The 20,879-nt window shown below is 40.4% G+C and overlaps 1 protein-coding gene and 1 non-coding gene across 8 annotated transcripts; both read left to right on the forward strand.

Annotated features, from left to right (window-relative positions):
- Positions 1-235: 235 nt before the first annotated feature.
- Positions 236-20,806, forward strand: KATNA1 (katanin catalytic subunit A1). 7 transcript variants are annotated; one of them, XM_069010684.1, is made up of 11 exons: positions 236-397; positions 5,918-6,092; positions 6,813-6,970; positions 8,878-9,061; positions 10,931-11,052; positions 12,884-12,989; positions 13,326-13,484; positions 14,596-14,722; positions 16,223-16,357; positions 16,632-16,758; positions 20,462-20,806. In XM_069010684.1, the coding sequence occupies exons 1-11, from the start codon at positions 309-311 to the stop codon at positions 20,658-20,660; spliced, it is 1,581 nt and encodes a 526-aa protein (XP_068866785.1). In that variant the 5' UTR covers positions 236-308; the 3' UTR covers positions 20,661-20,806. The 7 variants fall into 7 exon arrangements, with proteins under 7 accessions (XP_068866785.1, XP_068866787.1, XP_068866790.1 ...); XM_069010686.1 differs by having other exon boundaries at positions 306-393; XM_069010689.1 differs by lacking the exon at positions 236-397 and adding an exon at positions 449-485.
- TRNAG-GCC (transfer RNA glycine (anticodon GCC)) lies at positions 559-629 on the forward strand. Its single transcript has one exon. It is a non-coding gene; the product is annotated as a tRNA-Gly (tRNA).
- Positions 20,807-20,879: the final 73 nt, after the last annotated feature.

Here is a 20,879-nt window from a genome sequence, read left to right on the forward strand (position 1 = left end):
AAATGTAGACACTTGTTAAATGGATAGACTAAAAGTGCCAGTTTAAGAATGGGTAGAAATACAAGAACAACACGTAAGAATGGATGTGATATACTTAATTAGAGGATGACATACTGCTGTGGGGGTTTGGAGTTCACCCTGAAGGACTGTCATAAACCTCCTGCATTGTGCCCAACCTTTAGATCCTATTTGTTGCTAAGCAGCTGAGTCTATTTAGACAGGTGATGAGGTCCTGCTCCATCAGGACACTCAAGGGCAGTTTCCTGGTCTGACTCCTCTCTGCAGCAGGTTTTCCTCAGCACCTTCAGATGCGTTTTCTTCCCCGGAATAACACCATCTGTGAGAGTTTGAAGAGGTGCAGACAAGTCACAAGCAAAGAACGTGTAGATAAAAGTAGGTGTGTGCTATTCACTCGGCAAAACTCACATTTGTGAGTTACGGAAATAGCCGAAGGAAGCCCCTCGACCACCATGGCAGGATCTGGGGTGGGTAGAGTGGCGTGGGGGAATCCGCGTTTTCGCCTTCGACTGACGAAGGCACAAGATATTTTTCGGACAAGCATTGGTGGTTCAGTGGTAGAATTCTCGCCTGCCACGCGGGAGGCCCGGGTTCGATTCCCGGCCAATGCAGTTGCTCTTTTATTTCCACTTGGTTTCTCCTCGCCTTTTTAAATTTTTTATTTTCACTACTCCTTAAAATATAGAACCAAACCAGCTCTTCGCTTTTAGTAATAACTCTCAAACAGCTCCTTGTCGGCCCCGCTGGGCGGACCTTGTTCCCCGTCCCACCAGGCTGGAAGTGACGCAGCCGGATTTGCCTTCAAAAATTGCCGGCGGCGGCGGCGGGAGGAGGTGGCGGGCAGGGCCGGGGCGGGGCCAGTGCCGCTGGAGGAGGAAGGGGGCGGAAGGAGTGAAGGACTCGTGGCTGTCTGGAGCTGCTGCCGCCGCTGCCGGTGCGGGCTCTGGCGAGGAGTAAGTGAGCGAGAGGGGCCCGCGGTGTCCGCCCGGGCCCGCCTGTCCCTGCGGCCCGGGGCGGGGGGCGATGGCCGCGCCCCGCGTGGCGGGGCCGCCCCGAGGGCTCCCGGACACGGGCGGGCTCCCGGACACGGGCGGGCTCCCGGACACGGGCGGGCTCCGCCGCTCTGTCCCGCGGCCGTAGGGCGAGGGGCCGCGGTGGTGGCTGTCGCGACAGCGCTGACCATGACCACGGAGCTCGGCGGTCTCGTTATGCCAGGGCTGTGGCTCACACGTGGTTGGCGCCGCACGGGGCATCGCCGTCGGGGGCTGCCGCTGCCCGCAGGTGTGCGGCCGGCGCTCCCGGCCTCCGCAATCCGCCTGGGTGGGCTGCTGGCGCTGCCGGCACTGGCCCGGACACGGAGCTTTGCTTCCTGCTTCTCCCTTCACCCTCCACCTGTTGTTGGTTCTGGCGGTTTTTGTTAATATGCAGTAATCTGCGATGATGCAATTTTTCTGTCCAGACAGAGAGAAGCTGCGGGCAGCAATTCCAGGTATCTATTCTGCCGCGGACCTCTCTAAACTTCCAGAGAAATTTGCTAATTTAACATTGATCATCAAAAAGAATGCCAGCCCCCCTGAAGCGGGGAGTAAGTAGCATGTTTAATAAAGTTTTCTGAAAGGCTTAGCCTGGAAAACATAAAATCATCTGCTACCTGTGTATCTCTGCCTAGTGATTGATTTTTTTGTTTGTTTGTTTGCACAAACGGCCAGGTATGCTTATGTTTGTGGCTGCTGTGGTCTTCTTTTGCTACCGTTACTGTTAAATACAGCAACGGAATGAGAACCATTTTGTTTAGTATCCGGTAAGTCTGGCAACTCTTCTTCCCAGGTAATTGACATAATCACTTGTCAATACCAAATGTTGGCCGTGGATGTTATGAGGAAAGGTGTTAAAGCTGGAATGAAGCTCGGAGATGATGCAAGGTTATCATGTCTTCAGTAAAAACTGTTTCCTGAAAGCTGTTACTTTGGGGTGTTTTTTTCTCATCTGGCTTGCCAAGAGAACTTTGCAAGTATTACACGGTTGCTTTGATGTCAGAGCCTGTATAGCAGGCTGAAATAATGGAAACATGTGTGCTCTGCCAAAATTCAGGCTCTGGCTTAGTCCAGACATTGAGGTTGGAGAGAAGAACTCCTTGGAAGTATTTTCCATGTATGGCTCGTGCTGTTCTTTGAGTCAGCAGGTCCACCACAGTAATTGATCCACTCCAGTGTTAATCTTCACTTCTCATCTCTGCATATTAATCTCTTACTTTATTTTTTAAAGTTTGGGGGACTTCTTTGTGTTACAGGATTGATGCAGTGTTCCGTTACCATTTCCCAGATTCTAACGTATCGCTGTGAGCAGAAATTCCTTACAGTTATTCCTTATGCTGATTTCTCGAAGTCATTATGGAAAACATGAAGTATCCCCCGTGTTTTCTTGATAATGGTCAGGCTGTTATCTTTCAAATGAAATACAAAAAAAGTTCCAAAACCTCATTCTCACAAGCTGTAGGGATCTTGAACTTTTGTTAGGTTCAACCCTCGCTGGACTTGGCTGTTCTGTAGTCTAAAAATATTTTAGGTCCTTGGTGCAAATGATAAAATGTATTTTGTTACTAGAGAAGGGTTGATTTCAGGGAACCTTACATACTCACAGCTAGTGTGAAGAGTGGTTATTCTTGTTGTGAAGCGTGTGTTTGTACACAGTGAAGAATTAAACTGGCAAGACAAAGTGCTTAGGTTATTTTCCTTGTATCCTGTTCACTGTAAACTTTACGAGTTCTTTACTGCTTTAGCGGCTGTTGGAACACAGATAACTTCATTGGTCCATGATTCATGGAAAGGTCATTGCTGATAAGTGCAGACCTGCTGCTTTGACATCCTGTTACGTGATAGCACCAAGTACTTGTAAACATATGCAGTATTGCTAAGTGTTTGTAAATACTTTAAAAATTATTGAGTAGTGTTGGATTAGTTTTGTGAGAGTTTTAATCCCTTCAGTTCTGGTTTAACTCTGGATTTGTGTGTACTCATGCCTCTCGCACATCCTACACCCTGCTGAGCTGCCCCAGTGTATTGTGACCTTCTGCCACAAACTTCAGTCTGCTTTCAGATTAGTACCCTAACTCTTCTTTTTCCCCCTTAGAACGGCTTTAGCATCTTCAGTTACAGGTGCAGCAGTGCAATGGACTCTGATTAGTGTATCAGCTCTGACACTGCCAGAAGTCAAGTGGCAGCAGCAGTGGCATGTCCAGACATAAGCAGAGCCAGCAGCTTTTTTTGCCTCACTTGTACTCAAGAGTCTTGCATTTGGAAGCCACTTCAAGCTCTTCTGTTCTTATGAGTCAAGATGAAGTAACAAATTAAGTTTGTTTTCTAGTTTAAACTAAATTATGTTGCATTTCAATACCACTGATGAAACAGGTGGATTCCAGTAGCATTATAAACTTGCGTGAGCACCTTCTTTTTTTCTTTTTTTCTTCCCATGAGTTACTAGCTCATTCTGCTTACGTGTCTGTTTCTACTTTCTGTCCTTACTTTCTCTGCCTTTTCTAACCTGAAAATCTCATTTACTCTTTTTATTATGTGCAGTGTTATCCTTCTGTTCCCAAGCTTTCATATCTTTCTGGCTTAGCCTCGTTAGTTTTGGGGTTTTTTTTAAAGAAAAATTCAGTTATTCTCACATTTCCAAATGAAAACTATTCTTACAAACTTTTTTTTTTTTTTTCTAGATACATAGAGTTGCTGTTCTGCTTGGATTGCTCTACAGCATTCAGTGAAAAAAAGTTACCTGTGACTTCCCTTTGTATTTAAAAGTCTAGTTTGGTTTTAGTAACTTGCTATTACTTGATTTTTAAAATGTCTATTAGCATCTTGCTCAACTTGTGATTTCAGTAGTGTTAGTCATCAGTTTGAATTCTCAGGACAGGCAAACAGGTGTATCTGGTAGGATGAGCAGGAGTGGAAAAGCTTGCTCCTAAATATAGCAGGGAAAACTTTGGTAACATCTGTGTGATGATCCATACAGCAGCTGACAAACATCTTCAGGCTCTTTTTCCTGAGGTTAAAACCAGCAAAACTCCCAAGCCAAACTGTGTCTCCACAGCCTAATTAGCCTGGGATATGTTAGTCTTTGTAGTTGGTGGTCACATTAACTGTATCAGCTTGTAGACATCATGGCCAGCTGGGCGAGTGTCTGGCTGGAGTTAGATTACACGGTGGGGGTTCTGTGATAGCACATTTCCAAGCTCACCCCCACGGGTCCCTTCTGCCGGGATGGGTGTGGGCTCTCAGAGGCCTGTCTTCAGCTCCCCTGCTGCCAGAGTTTTGCTGTTTCAGACCAAAAATTTTGACAGCAGCTATCTGCTCCAAGGGAAGCTGGGGAAGGAAGAGGAAGGAAGCAAAAAAGAAGAGGATGTTGGCTCAAGAATGCCTGAGCTGTGTGTCTGTGCATAAAACTACTTGGAAAGGGGTCAGAAAAAAGAGTGAAAGCCCTAAAATGTTTGATTTGTACTTAGCAGTCCCTTTTAAAATGGAGAGCTCACATTTTAGCAGTAGGTTGGCAGGTGTGTGCAAAGTGTGGCTTCTGAAACCTCTGATAATGTGTCTGAATTGGACCCTGACCTGGTCTTGAAATATATTCCGTCTTAAGTCGTTTATGGCGCATGTGAATTTAGTGCCTCTTACATTCTTTAAATAGTTGATCTGTATCAAGTGTGCTTCATCCCAGGGCTTAGCTGGAATTGCTTGTCTGCAGTTGCTTCTTCTGGCAGTGGGTACAGGTACCAAAATGAGAGCAGGATGACTCTCTTGCAGGCATGTTTATTTGCTGGTTTTAATGTTTTCTGTGCCTGGTTAGGAAATTAGGAGGTGAGTGGGGACATTCTTGGTGCATAAGAGGCAAGAAAAGTGGAGACAGTGCAGGTGTCTTAGAGAAGGGGATGGGATGTATTAAAGACACTGACAGTAACATGGGAGACTGCTCTATGGACAGTGGCACTGTAAAGAATGAGTCTACTACTTCTACTGTACTTGTGTAAATAATACTTCTGTGCTATTCTAATCTAAAAGCACAGATTCTGCTAGTGCTACAAAGTGGAAGTAGTCACAGTCTATGATGTTTGCTCCAAAAAACTATGAGCAGCCACCACTGGCAGGGAAAAATAGCATGGTTTGAACAGTATGTTAAATAAAATGGGTAGTTACACACTAAATGTTTAATTGTGGCTTTTGCTTACTTTCAGTGATAACTTAAACAGCCTCAGTGTTTTTCAAGGGTTTATTTTTAAGTGTGAGAATGAAAGTGATAGAAAGATGCAAGCTCATCATGGAAGATGGATACTCATTACAAAGAAACATTAAATAAAATTGAATAATTGTAAAATCAAACTAATGGAAGAATAGTGTTTTCGGCAAGGTAAAAATTAGACTGTTAAAACTCACATGCATGGAATGTTAAGACAAAAAAAAAATTAATGAAACACAATGCACTAGGAAGAAGAACTTTGATTTATTACTTGATGGGTGTTTTTTTGTTTTAAACCACAGGCCATACTGTGGTTTAATAAAATACTAATTTATCTTACAGTAGAATAAAGAGGCAGGGAGAGCATGCAATTGTGACTTGAAACAGTGCATTTAAATCTACATATTTTATATGGGCTTTTTGACAGAATCTCCGTGACAAGAAGCAAAGCTGTGACATGAAAAGTTTTAATTTCTAGTAAGAGAATGTCAGTTATCTTTTTATATGGATGACATTAATTTTAGACCTTTTTTTTCTATCCGGTATTTTTCCAGCTTCTATATTTTGGTATGCCAAATGAGCTGATAAGCATATGAAAATACTTCAAAAAAATTGTTCCAGTACTGGGTTGGTTTTTTTACTTCCTTAATATTTCCTGGTTTTTTTTCAGCTTCATGTTGAACATGAGCCTTGTTATGATCATTGAGAATGTGAAGTTGGCCCGTGAATATGCCTTACTGGGAAATTATGACTCTGCAATGGTCTACTACCAGGGAGTTCTTGACCAAATGAATAAGTATCTGTACTCTGTGAGAGATACCTATCTGCAACAGAAGTGGCAGCAGGTAAATTACACTTTTCTGGGACATTTTGGGGGGAAAGCATTGAAGTAGCAAGAATTGCTTATCTTATTGTAAACAAAAATATAAAAAGACCTACCCCTATTCTCTAATAAACAAGTGTTATTATATATAGGCTTCTTTTTTGTTATATAGACTTGTTTAAGTCATCTTTATGACTTGTCTTTCAGTGGCAGAACAGTCAATGCAACATGCTCCTTGGGAGCCAGTGCACTGTCTGCCTTGTTGGCTGCTTGCTGATGAGTGCCTGTTATGCTGAAATTTTTTAGTCTGGTATCATTTGGGTCTTATTTCCCCCAATGTTTTAGTGGGACTAAGGTCTTTAATAGCAAGTGAGTTGTTAATTTGTCCTCAACAAAACCATAATTTCTTTTCATTGGTATTCTGTTTATTAGGTTGATACTTCTGATTGATATTTAGTCTGTTAGGTTTTGTCATACCTGTTTAATCTGCAGAATTTGTCAAAAGTCTTTGTTAAATCCAAAATCTCTCCGTTTGTTCTTTAAATGTGCTGAGGAAGGCAGAAAAACCTCCTTAGTATCTAATGTGCATAATTCTTGTTTATTGAAGTAGAATTAGGTAGCTTGTTAAACCCTGTGGAATCCATCCAGGCATTACATGGGCTTGAACAGAGGACTGTTACAAACTTATTTCCAGTGTGCTTAATGTGCCTAATCTACCTTTTTTTTTTTTTTTTTTAATCAGGTTTGGCAGGAGATAAGTGTGGAAGCTAAGCATGTGAAAGATATAATGAAAACACTGGAGAGTTTTAAACTAGACAATACTCCATTGAAAGCCTCACAACAAGAATTACCAGCTCACGATGCAGAAGTCTGGTCTTTGCCAGTACCTGCTGAACGTAGGTAAGAGGAAACCTGAAGACCTAAATTAATATTTATCAGGACAAAGTGTGCTTTGACTTCAGCCTGTTGTGGTGTAATTTTTGTTCTTGAACTTAGATGTGTAACACTCGTACCAGTAGCTTGACACCATTTGTGGTGAAGGATGTGTCATTTTGAGGCAGCCTAATCCAGAATGTTCTGGGGGTTTTATCTGACATTGGCCTGACTAGTGTCAAGCTTCTTCCCCTACACACTGTTGGCTGAGTTGTTTGGTTGTGAGTTTTTATTTCCCTTTTGTCTTTGTTGGCATTAATTAGCTGGTTCAGGATGCTAAAAACATTGTTCTGTGTGTCTAGTGGGTTTTTGTTTGGCTTTGTTTTTTTCTTTTTTTTTTGGGAGTAGCTGCCTGAGCTGGTTCACTGGAGGTTCTAACATATGCCAGTGGTAGCACAAAGGAGGGAACAGGAGTACATGCAGAGCAGACACAGGACTGTGCATTTTGACATAAAGTGATTGTCAGATTACTTCAGCTGTATTGTCAAATCATTTTTTGAGGCTTTGAACTTAGAGGGGTTTTCTCACAGAGAGATACCTTCAGTCTTTATGGGTACACTTTAATGTCTATTTTTAAATTGATTTATTTTAAGCCTGTCTTCTGAAAGAAATGGGTCCTGTGTGATCACATTATTTCTGTATATCTCATTTAATAACTTTGGAATACTCACAGCCAAATTCAGTCAAATGTTTTGGAAGGATAAAGTCTGAGAGGTAGAACTTTCCTAATGTTTTGAGGGTTTCTAGAGAAAAGATACACAAACTCATGTTTATAAAAAGGGGAGGTCTTGAGAGAACTGTTCCTGTTCCATTTGTCTTGCCAGCTGCTGAAGTATTGAATTGTGGCAATATGAAAAAGCCACAGTGAAAACTTGGGCTGTGTTGCATCAATTCCCATCTTGAGATAGCAGAACTCACAAACTGAGGTGGAAATTAGGTGTGGAATCCCACTGTGTATTTTGAGCTTTGGGGTGGAATCCATAGGTGTTCATAAATATAAATAGGTTGGTAGAAATTCCATTTGGAGAATGAAAATACTCGCAACACGTATGGTCTTACCATCAGCATATTCATGTAGTGTAATATGCATTGCATCCTGAAGAGATCTGTAGTGTTCTGACAAACTCACTGCTGTGAATCAATTAAAGACAGTATCTGTGAAGGTATTATGTGAAGGATCCTGACGCATCTTAAACGATGGATCAAAACACATCATTTAGTTTCAGTAAATGCTCTCCAAAGATTTAGATTTTCCGTTCTCTGGAAATATCCCTGAACTTAAACTTGGCTAGTAGCTTATTAATGCAGAAGTTTTAGGGGGGCCCATGGAAAAAGTGTATCTGTGAGAGTAATGGACTTGTATGGGAAAGAAACTGAATTTTAAAAAAGAAGTCCATAATACCAGTCACAGTAGTGGTTTATTCATAGACACTTCTGGAAGCAGTTTCATTTCCAGCAACTGGAGGCCTCACATACATATTTTTCTTCAAAGGAAGTGGGAGCAAAAGGAAATGAAAGTAAAATTGTCATTCCCACAAAACCTTTACATTTCTTTGTGTAGAGAAGTGAGGACCATGGTGATAAGCAGAATTTTTTGTTTGTTAATTTTTTCTAGGCTGCCTATTACTTTTACTGATGAAATATACAAAGCAAAGCACTTGTTTTAAACAAGTGGACCCTGAGCTTGTGGCAAAGGGAAAATGGATTTTTACTGACTATCTAAAAATATCTGTCTTTGACATATAGCTGTTTCTGACATACAGATTTTTATCTTGAGCAAAATGGCTTTTCAGTTTGTAACCAGTTGATTTGGTTAGGTAGTGCTCACCAGTGGCTTTACACTGAGGCTTTTTGCATATGTTACAACTAATTAGACCTTCGCCAGGACCCAGGAAGCGTCAGTCTGCTCCGTGCAGTGATTGCAGAGCTCACAATAATCGTGTAAGTGCAGCTGTCAGAGGCTCTCACCGTCCATCCTCTCGAAATCCCAGTGATAAAGGGAAGGCAGTCCGCAGCCGGGAAAAAAAGGATCAGCAAAATAAAGGAAAAGAGGAAAAGGTAAACTTGCAAATAACTTCATGGAGTTGTGAAAGTCTGACTTGCTTTATTACTACTGAGTGTATTCTAAAATGACGTGCCTACAAAATGTTCCTTCTGTTCATGTCAGTGTGCTGATTTGAATCTCACCTTATAAGGTGTCTTTGCTTTGTGCACAGTGTTGATTATGGATTAATTAAAAACAAACAGTTGCTCTGAGAAGTTGGGATCTGGTAAATGTATCTGAAGGTGGGTGTTTCCAGGCTCTTCTTGGTGGTGCCAGGCAGTAGGACAAGAGGCAGTGGGCAGAAACTGATGCACAGGAAGTTCCAGCTGAACATGAGGAAAAACTTCTTTACTGTGCAGGTGACCACGCACTGGAACAGGTTATCCAGAGAGGGTGTGGAATCTCCCTCACTGGAGATACTCAAGAACCGTCTGCACGCAATCCTGAGCCATGTGCTCTGGGACGACCCTGCTTGAGCAGTGAGGCTGGACCACCACTGTGGTCCCTTCTGACCTGACCCATTCTGTGATTCTGTGACGTGTTTACTGCAACTTGAAGGCAGTTGTTTAAAATTATACCACTGAATTTCTGAGGTGGAGCCTGGTGGCACTCATTCAAATGGGACATCTTTGTGGCTTAATTGCTTTGAGTATAATTTAAACCAAGATTGACTTGCCTCTTCAAAGCATTTCAAGATTTACTTAATCCCTAAAGGAGAGTCTTGTGGTTTTTTGTTTTGGGTTTTTGGGGTTTTTTTTGAGATCTGTTGCTAGCTCCATACTCTATTCAGTTTTAGATGAACAAAACCCCAGCATACTTGAACTGTGATCTGTTGTTGGCAATCAGAGTGCTTTAATTTTCACTTTGTGTTCTGGTCTCCATAAATTTAGCTGATGACCAAAGTAAGAGACCATACAGGAGACAGTAGATTCCTAGTTTTCCAGGGTCTAAAGAAATCAAATATCCATGCAATAGTTTGTTAGCTTCAGCAGCCTTAAGTTGTGGCAAGGTATCATGGCCTGTGGAGATAGCATAATCTACAAGGGTGGAATTCTTTAGCTGTGTAAACTGCTACTTTTATTAGGAGCTAAATTAGGTTGTCTTTGAGTGATAATACTCTCTCCATCAGAATATACCCACAGAGAGACAGGATAGGTCTCTTTTTCTCTTTTACAGTTGTTCTGTCATCACCAGTGCTTGCTGTTAAATGTATAAAACCAGGGTATGTCTAGTGCATTTTATTTCCCTTCAGTTGCATGGTTTCTGTTGTTTGAGCCCTTTCAACTGTGTAGCTTCTTTGCTTCAGTTCTGCTGCAGAGCTGCTTCTCTGCTGTTCATGTCCATGCTTCTGTATCAGTTAATTAAGCTCTGGTTTTACCCCTGTGGTCTCCCTGCAGATCACCTCTGCTCATTCTACATATGGAAATCACGCTTAATTTTGTTTTTTGTGTCCCACATACATGGCATATTTATGACACTTAGAGAATTTGAGATACTCTGTGTGACACTTTGTGGTCCAGTCTTATGCATAATTTCTCCCTACCCTGTCTCAGGTAGTTTTAGGTTTCTCTGGGAGAAGAGGCAGAAACTGTTACACTGGGATAGGTGTATGTAGTTTTGATTAGGTACCAAAGCAAAGAAACTGCATCAGTACAGTATGCTGGCTTTGAGGAGAAGGAAATGGAACAAGGGCAGTACAGAAATCTGGGTGAAACACACAGATCCATCCTGCAGTGCAGCTGTAATGTGGATGCTTCATAATTTTCATGCTGGTTTATGTTGCCACCTTTTAAAAATATGATGCTGTTATGGAATTGTGATAAAAAATAATTAGTAGCATAACCATTGTTATGTATTTACATTGTTATATTCTTTATATGTAGAACAAATCCACATCAGAGATTTCAGAGTCTGAACCAAAGAAATTTGATAGTACTGGATATGACAAAGATTTAGTAGAAGCTTTGGAAAGAGATATAATTTCTCAGAATCCCAACATTCGATGGTAAGTTTGAGTACTGCTGTTAGTCTCTTGAGTTGTTGTTTCTATTCCCTCTTACATGATATGACAAGAATTAAGTATTTTATCAGATACTTACGTAAAGGAGGTATATACAGCTTTTCCTTACTGCCTTTAAATAGGCAACTAAACTTCTTATGTAGTTGAATATTTCTAGAGCTCAGTTCCCCCCCCCACCCCCCCCACATAGCTTCATAGAATAGTTGGGGCTGGGTGGGACCTTTAAAGATCAGCTTAAGCAGTCCCTTGCCATGGGCAGGGACATCTTTCCCTAGATCAGATTGCCTAAAGTCCTCTCCAACCTGGCCATATGAAGCTTATCAAAATTTTCTGAGAGTCCTAAAATCAATTTTTGAGATACTCTTTTGCTATGTAAAAGTTTCTAATGTCTGTCAGTGTCTCTTCATTTGAAAAACTGTTTTGCTACTCTGGGGCATAGCAAGACAGAAAACTGATAATGATGCCATGAAGATTTTTTGCCTTTTCTTTTATACCCCTGTTACACCTTTATTACAACTTCTGTATTCTTAGTGGTTTTTGCCTACATTCTTGGACTTGTCAAGCTAGGAGACTAAACATTTTAGAAGCTTCGTAGCTAGGGATCAGTGTGCCCCAGACCCCAAGGTCCTCCCCAGAACACATTCTGTAAACCAAGATAGAACCATCCAGGGGAAAGCTCCTCGGGGAGGGGGGCTCACTTGAGCCTCTCACTGGGGAATCTTTGATAGATATGCTAATTAGTAAAACCTATAATGTTATACCAGATCTTTTGGGGGTGTGCATTGTGGTGTGCATTGAGGTGCATTTGACCTGGACGTGTGCACCTAAGGATCCTTAAAATAAATACCAAGGTAAAATCCCTTTTCCCCTTCTAACCGTGTATGACTCTTGATTTTAAGACCAGGAAAAGGCATCAATTAACAAAGGAGTTATGTCAATATAGGAACCCTTTGAAATGTTGCTGGACGTGATGTGGCCACTAGTATAAAATAAAATCCTGTGCCAGTACCTTTACATAAATGTGTTAAACCTTATACAAAGGTTGTTTTGTGTTTCAAATGTTTCCAAGATTAGGTGGTTTTGTGAGGATTAAATGAGCAAAAAAATCTTTTGGCAAATAAAGCAGGCTCTAAAAAAACTTGAACAGTCCCACAAAACACTTTGTGTGCATGCAACTGTCATATATTTCAGTTTAATATTTAAATATATGTTTCAGTTTTTATATTGAATCTTAAATTACGACTTCAGATTTGAAACTAATTCTTCATATAGATGTGTTTTGAAACCAAAGTGTTACTTGGGCACATGGTGATAAGAGGAATGCCCTGAGAGTTACCCTCAAGGAAATAAGACCGGCCTGTAAGGTATCTAAGAATTAATACATTTGTAACTCTGAAAAAGAATTCTAAAAATTCTCTTTAATTCTACTCCATTACTAGTCTTCAGCGAGTTGTTCTTGTAACAATGAAAGAAGGTATTTAAGTTTCAGGACCATCTCAGCAAAAGAAGCAAGCATAATCTGTAGTTAGCCTAAGTTGCACCAACTTGCTTTACTCTGCTTGTCCTTCTGTGGATACTGACAGTGGTGTTCTAGTGAAATAGTTCATGTTGTTTTTGCTTTTGCATCCAGCTGGAGTCTACCTGCCAGATGCTAATTGTAGTTGTTACAGGCTTCTGCCATTAGAACGTAAATAGTTCAGGAAAATGCATTGGGTTTATGGGACAGCTGATGTGTAACAGTAAGTTTAATTGTGCTGTGGAGTGGCTCTTTTGCATGCCATCTGAATCTGTCAAACAACTTTCTCTTTCTTGTCAGGGATGACATTGCTGATTTAGTAGAAGCCAAAAAGCTGCTTAAGGAAGCTGTAGTTTTACCAATGTGGATGCCAGAGTTTTTTAAGGGGATTAGAAGACCCTGGAAGGTATGAAAAAACCTGCTTCTGTGATCATGAGTAGGATTTTGAGATTGCATCTTGGCAGAGTAAGAAGTGTCAAATGTTTTACAGTTTAAGTAAATTCTTTCCACATTTTAGTAACAAAATTTATGGTAAATAATAACAGCAAGACAAAGATGTCAGCCAGATACCTTCACTGTCTTCAGCTATGTGTTTGCAAGTAAGCAATAGTATTCATTACTTACCTTTGAATAACTTTTCAAGGGAAAGTGTACATCCAGTATTTTACTATTACACTAAACAAACTGTAAAGTTCTCTATTTTGGTTCTTGTCCTAAAAGTGGTTCTTTTTCATATTAATAGGGTGTGCTGATGGTTGGTCCTCCTGGTACTGGAAAGACCCTCCTAGCAAAAGCTGTAGCCACTGAATGCAAGACAACTTTTTTCAATGTTTCTTCTTCCACACTTACCTCAAAATACAGAGGAGAATCTGAGAAACTTGTTCGTCTGCTGTTTGAAATGGTGATTTAAGTTTCTGAATATGAGCAGTGAGATAATGAAGTAGAATCACCTCTGGAACAATGAAACCTTACCAAGGTTTCATACTCATAGCATACATAAATGGCTCTCCAAGCTTCAAATGCTTGGAGCATTTCTGATTTGCCCATTTGCATTTCAGGATTATTCCTAAATAGATTTATAAAAGCTGAAAAATTAGGTCATCTTTAATTTTCAGGGTTAGCTTGCTATGTTAGAGGTAGCTCACTAAGCTGGTGAGTGCTGCAGAACATACTTGAATGTAAATATAGGGATGGAATTAATTGCTTTCTGGGTGAGAACCCTATTTTTAGGCTGTGTTTTGTTGTTTTTGTGGGTGGTTTTTTGTTTGTGCTTAAAAGAAGTGGCCTTCCAAACTGTATTTGGCTTCAGAGCACATAATACTTGAAATGGGCTCAGAAAATAGTTGCTTTTTTTTTCCATGTGTTACCAGGTTTGCACGCAGTGTTTGCCCAGTATTGAGGGGGAAAGCAGAGTTGCAGTTACAGTAGTCAGAAAAGTCAGGAAGTAAAAGATCTTTTAACTTATAGTTCGGTAGGCCTGGTACCAGCTCATTTAATGTGATTAGTCAAAAATGCAGATACACAATGAACAGCATCTCAACTGCTGTTTTTTATTATCCTGGATGCTTGTCTTTAAATGCTCTTGTTTTCAAAAAGGTCAGAGTTGTTTTGCAGTTGACCTATCTTGGACAGGTTCCACGTCATGGTGTCCCAGCCTAACATTCATCCTAACTTTAACTGAAATCTTATTCAAGCATTCTGTGATGACTTTCACAGCTAAAAATGTTACTCCTAATGTGGAAAACTGCCTATAGCTTATTAAATGTTCTTTTATAGCCCTAGCAACTACAGGACTTTGCCAAAAGCTCTCCTGCTCAAATGCTGTGAATGAATGCCCAGCTGCTCTGTACCTGAGTGCTGGGGTCTGAGAGAGGGAAGGGTGGGGATTGTTCGATACTTGTGAGCTGATAGAATGGGGTAAACACATCATTACCAGCTCTGAATGTGCTGCTACTTCTTAAATGAGAGTAGACTGCTATTTCAGCATCTTCTTTATCTTCTGCTTTCTTCAGGCTCGGTTTTATGCCCCAACAACCATATTTATTGATGAGATAGACTCCATCTGTAGCCGCAGGGGAACTTCAGAGGAGCATGAAGCCAGCCGACGTGTGAAGGCAGAACTGCTGGTTCAAATGGATGGTAAATAACCTGATCACTGGGAACTGCTGGACTGGAGGAAACTTGAGAGACAAGAAACAAAAATTATTCAAAACTTCACTTTTCAGAAGCAGTTTTTTGAAAGCCTTACATGAAATTTGGGTTAAAAGCTACGAGTGATGTTGTTTAAGTCTTTTGGCCTCTGAGCCAAAAGTGATCCAGAAAAGGAGGATTCAATAGAAAATACATGATTTCAAAAGAGCAGCAGAAAAACCCCCTGTTTCTCTCAGTCTTCGCCTGGCATGTCACTCACTTCTTCAAAATTAAGTAAAAAGTGGTTCAAAAGAACTATTACCTGTTCCAATTTAAACTTCAAAGGCAGCATTACACTTAACTTCTTTGGGATCTCTTTTTCTCCCAAAAATATAAATAAAAGTGAAGATCTTCTGTTTCATACAAGTGGTTGGGAAAGTTTTCATTTTAAAACACTGAGTTCACTACAGGTGTGTGGCTAATATTTCACAAATCAATGAAGTTCAAAAACAGGTAACAGCGCGGAGTTGCTATAGAGGCATCCTTTTTATATTCTGGTGAACACAGAGAAGGAACTACTGAAAAGTGCTAATCTATGGACTGATTTGTGATAGAATTCCATGAGTCAGAAGATTTGCATATTTATTTCTCCTTCTCTGATGTTGGTACCCTTTTATTTTTGTCTTTAAAGAGCAGCAGAGCTGTAATACTGTTCTCATGTCAAGTATGTACATAATCTGATTTTATTAGTAACAACTATTTGAATCCTTTTACTTAGGCTTTCATAAATAGTGTTTTATATGCAGGTTCTCAAGCAGACTAGGTGCAATGGCTATCCCACAGCCCAATCCTGTTGTTCTAAGCAAAAACAGTAGATACAGAGAGTAGCAACTTTAAGAAAATTACCTTCTTCCTATTGTAGCAGGTTCATACTGTTTAGAAACTGAGGTGTTCTGTCTGTCTCTGAGAAGTTGTGATTTAGTTCACCAAATTTAAACATTACTTCAGCAGTTTGTACAGTCCATCTGTACATGTGAAACCTTTGACCTGAATTCAGAAGTGAGGACACTTTGTAGGGAAGTCATGCTGCTTTTGTGTGGCTGTTGGTGAATACTGTGAGGGATGTCTGGTTTTTGGTGTGGTGGTGGTGTTGGGGGTTGTTTTGTTTCCTTGCATGCTGTTACAAGGTGTCGACATGAAAACTGAACCAGTGTTTTGGCAGAAGTACAAACAACCATCCTGTAAAGCCATTCTAGGCACGATAGAGAAGAACTTCCTGGTCTGAGCAGTGGCCTCTGCCCCTGCTCCTGTTTAAACCAAGTTTCCATTTATGCTTGCAGGCTGTCATAGAGATGAAAAAGCGAACTCTGTTGCACTTGGTAATTCTGTTATGCTTGGGCTTATTGAAGTGCAGTAGAGTAGCTGCTTTAATACTACAGAACTGTTTTCTCCGTACATGAAATTTCAGAAAACATATGTATATTTTACCTCCTCTTTTCTCTGTTGCAGGTGTTGGGGGGGCTACTGAAAATGATGATCCTTCTAAGATGGTCATGGTACTTGCTGCTACTAATTTTCCTTGGGATATTGATGAAGCCCTACGGCGGAGACTAGAAAAGAGAATTTACATTCCTTTACCATCAGGTATGAAGAATTTGGGAGAGGAGTAGTTAAAAATTCTAAAATGTAAATTTTATCAATACTGCTTTAGTTTTGATCACTTGGTTTAAAAATCTAATTGATACATGTATGCAAATTCACTTATGGATTCAGGACCAGGTTGAATTTAAACAAAAACGTTTACTCTTGTAGCAAGTACAGTGTCCTTTTTCTCATTCTTCCCTCTTCTCCTCCTCCAATTTATTATTTATCTTCAGAAAGCAAATTGTATCGACTCAATTTTATTTTCTCTGGTTAGCCAAAGGTAGAGAGGAACTCCTGAAAATAAATCTGCGAGAGCTGGAACTGGCTGACGATGTTGACCTTGCAAACATAGCTGAGAAAATGGAGGGTTATTCAGGTGCAGACATTACCAATGTATGCAGGTAAGTTGACATTGCATCATTTGTGTTACTACTGCTGCAGACTCTGGGAAAACTGTAAGGTAACCAGTTTATATGATTAAAGTTACTGCATAAAAATGGACTGTAACTTGTCTTTTATGTATGGCTAAAAGGTGAAATACTGCATTAATACTTACCTAAATTTCCATTTGAAGAGTAGTTGCAACCTAGTAATCTAATCAGCTGTGGTTTAGGTAAAATTCTACCTTCTTTCATGTAGACTAAATTCCATGTATGAGGACTATCCAGAGGATGGTAAACTTTAACTTGTAGAGTTGAAGTCATTCTGCTGGGGTTGTACAACTTCTGCAGAAATCCATGTGTAAGAGGCAACAGTGATAGAGGCTGGAATAACTAAAGTAAAAACACAGGGTTTTCTTCCTTCATGACATGGAAAAGGTGTAGAGTCTTGTGTGATGGTGCAAGAGCTGTGTACTCAGCACATTGGTTTTTGTGATGAGACTGACTAAAGTTTTCTGCTACCTGCTCAATTTCCCTATCTTCTCTGTTGTATTGGTATATAATTGTGAGCATATTCTCTAGCCTAGATTCCTGAAATAATTGACTAAAAATACCTTCTAATCCTTCTGTTATATTTTCTTTGAAAAATTGGAAAGGGAAGGAAAGGACTGATCTATTAGGAGGTGTCAGTTGTCCCATGCACATTAAAAGACTTGCACTGGCACAGTTGCAGCAGTGGTAAACTCTGGGATCTGCAGTACGGGGCAGAGAACTGAAGCTGCTTAAGGTGCTGTTGTCATCTGATAAGCACCTGTGTAACGCTGCTTTCAGGCTTTGGAGGTAGCACGGAAGTGTGGCAAGGGCAAGGCTTGAGCTCCTGGTTGTTCCAGCCCAGCTTTTGTGGGGCTGTGCTTTGAGCATGATGAGAGAGCTGGAGTAAAGGCACCTCCTGGCTACTTCCTCAAACGTGATCTGGTTCTTGCCTAGATTCCTAACGTGGCTCTGCAGACACGTGTCAGCACAGCTGAGAGGACAATGTGCTGTGCCACAGGGATGAAAGCAAGTAGCCTGTACACAAAGCTGCCGCCAAAGGCTCTGTCAGCAGGGCTGCTGCAGGCTGAGCTGTAAGTTTGGAGCCTCCGTACGGTTTCCTGATCAAACCTTGCACAGTGTCTAGGAAAAGAATGGTATGTTAGTTGCTCTGAATCTGTGTTGTGCAGGTTTGTTTCATTTGTAGGTTTGTGAGATGAATTTGTGGTGTTCTTTTGATCAGTCTTGGTGTTGGTTCTGCTTTGAAAGCAGTTTGTGCTAATAGGTTCATGTCGTATGAAAGAGTGTTTATTTGATCTGGTGCTTTGTGCATTTTAGCTGCAATTTGTCTCCTCCAGTCTGTTTAGTGTTTGTTGTTTGTAATTAATTTTATACTGAATATCAATACACTTGTTTTAGAAGTGAAAATACTTGTGATGTTTTTCAGTGAATTTTATGTGTGTATGTATTTGGGCACAGTTACATTTGATTTTTTTAACCAAAGTCCATTAGTACAAATACTATTAAAAAAAAGGCAAACAGATAAAAAAAACACAAAGAAACATCTGAGTCTTCCACTTGTAGCAGTCTCTGAAGTGATGACTGAGGTGGCAGCAAGCAGAAATCCAGATGAACTGGGATTTGGATGTACATGATTTGAAATCACTAAGAAAGTACTCATATTAGCCTGTGTATTTACACTTTGTTCATGGTGTCAGGAGAAATAGCTCTTGGACATGATTGTTTCATTTACGTTGAGACAAAAAGATGTGGATGATTTAAAAGCGCTTTTATATGATTCAGGCTCTCAGTATGTAAGCATAGTAAAGTCCAAGCCAGTATACTGTGACAGTCCTTGCTAGTGACACAAGCAAAACCTAAGAATAAGTGGACCAAGAGCTCTGGTTTACTGAAATGACCCTCCTATCTTAAAGAATTTGAGGTGAAGTCCAAAGTTTGCTGAGCCAGAGTGAAAACCAGTCGGAGGTAACACTACAGTTCCTAGCAGTCAGCATATAGCCATGGGAAATGAAGGTGAACCTTCATTTTAAAATGACTTTCAGGAAATAGAAAATGCATCTAAATTGCAGATTAGATGTATGAACTGACTTTGAATCATTGTTTTGAGTGGACTGTGAATGTTGAAAGGCCTTCGGAACAGAACTGGCCCCTGCTGTGTCTTCCAGTGGGTGGCTGCTTGTTTTTTGAATACAGCTTTGGTGCTTCTCCAGGCACCAAGAGTGCGTTTGAGAAAGCACCAGGAGTTCCTTTTGGAATGACTGTCCGTAAAATGACTTTACAAAAGGAAGTGGTGGCAGCTGCACTTCAGTTCTTTCTGTGTGTTAAGGTATGATGGGCTGGTTGGTTGGATTGTTGGATTGTTTTTGCTGGACTTTCTGGTTTTTTTTAACTGCTGTCTGGAAGCAAATTAGATGCGTGGAATGTTCCAATGTTCCCCCCACCCCACTGTGTAACAGTAGCTTATGGTTTATAAATGATGATGTAACAGCGAAGCATGGTGATACTTGGTTGAGATGGAGTTCAATGAGGCAACCTTTTGGTTGGTCTGACATTTTTGCTCCTGTGTTACAGATTTTAATTTATTAATTAGCACTGAGATTAGCTTGGTTGGTCAGAGCATGGTACTGATATCATCAAGGTTGTGGGTTCGATCCCTGTACAGGCCATTCATTTAAGAGTTGGACTCGATGATCCTTGTGGGTCCCTTCCAACTTGGAATATTCTGTGATTCTGTGAATTATTTAGTAAATTCTGTGAATTATTTAGTAAATTCCTGAAGTCTGTCAGCTATGGTTTCCTTTCAGGGGGGAGGGGGTGGTACTGAAACAGAATATGCTCAAACCATCTTCCTAAATCCTTCCAGAAGACAAACGTGTAAGTTTTTCTCTCTTTGGATTCGCACCTACTGATACGACACAATATACTATTGTGACATCACCAAGATTACACTTCCATCTTTTTTACTGCTAGACAAATAAGCAGCATTTTCTGGTTATTATAAGATATATAACAATGAATTAGCAGGAACTTTAGCCTTCCAGTGTTATCTAAGTATCACCTCACCAGCTCATCACCTGCTGCTACGAGATTTCCTGCTGGAAATCTAAATGTAGGCAACATGAAAGAAAATGACACACTCATTAAAACACTCAATGCTTATTAAGGCCAGAAGTTTGAGGAGCTACAGACAACAGATTTTGTCATTTAACACTGAGATGTGAGCATACCTGTTGGAGGTACATACTGTTGACTCCTCTGTCTTTGAAGTGGGATTCCTGCTCAAACCAGGAAACATTCAAAACACTCCAGCTATTCCTTCTATATCTAGGAGGAGTGAAATTGTTATTGCCTTGTTGCTGTTCAAAAATACTATAAACAGCTGCAGGCATGCAGTGACATCAGCTAAACCAGTTTGTCTTCACCTCTTTTGCCTAGCCTGTGAATAGCAGCTGTTCAGACATCTGGTGAAGATAATGCCATGTTTGAAAAATATGGATAGCATGGTATTGTAGCTTGTACAAGCACTTTGAGATCTTCCCGTCAAAGTTTACAATTCTTTATTGTATCTTTCTGAATGCAGCAGCTTAGCTGGAATGCCATGTTGAGCCTTTCAAACAATTGAACTCGCCATCCTGCATTGAGTAATGATTTTATTTTCTTACCCTCTGACTAGAGATGCATCATTGATGGCTATGAGGAGGCGTATTGAAGGCTTGACACCAGAAGAAATAAGAAATCTTCCCCGAGATGAAATGCACATGCCAACAACTATGGAAGACTTTGAAATAGCTTTGAAGAAAGTTTCTAAGTCTGTATCTGCTGCGGACATTGAGAAATATGAGAAATGGATAGTTGAGTTTGGATCATGTTGAGTTGTCTTCTCTTGAAGAAAGACCACCTTATGTCTTAAAACAGCTTTAGAAGTAATCAGTGATGTGTCACTGCACTGCATGCTCTTTTTAACTTTTGTAATTTAAGAGTAACAGATGTCTAAATAAATTCTTTTCGAAAATGCAAATTCTGCCTACCTCTCTTTGAATTAGCTCAAAAGTCACCCATTTTTCTCACATGCTGATGAGTATCTGCTTTGA

This window comes from Aphelocoma coerulescens, chromosome 3 (assembly GCF_041296385.1).
Source record: "Aphelocoma coerulescens isolate FSJ_1873_10779 chromosome 3, UR_Acoe_1.0, whole genome shotgun sequence".
NCBI lineage: Eukaryota > Metazoa > Chordata > Aves > Passeriformes > Corvidae > Aphelocoma > Aphelocoma coerulescens.

What these genes read in the sequence shown, in the direction of transcription:
- KATNA1 (XM_069010684.1), top strand. Translation starts at nt 309, where the DNA reads ATGCGTTTTCTTCCCCGGAATAACACCATCTGTGAGAGTTTGAAGAGG. An exon ending in CCAGTACCTGCTGAACGTAG is followed by an intron (nt 6,971 to 8,877) that starts GTAAGAGGAAAC and finishes ACAACTAATTAG; the next exon opens with ACCTTCGCCAGGACCCAGGA. An exon ending in CAGAATCCCAACATTCGATG is followed by an intron (nt 11,053 to 12,883) that starts GTAAGTTTGAGT and finishes CTTTCTTGTCAG; the next exon opens with GGATGACATTGCTGATTTAG.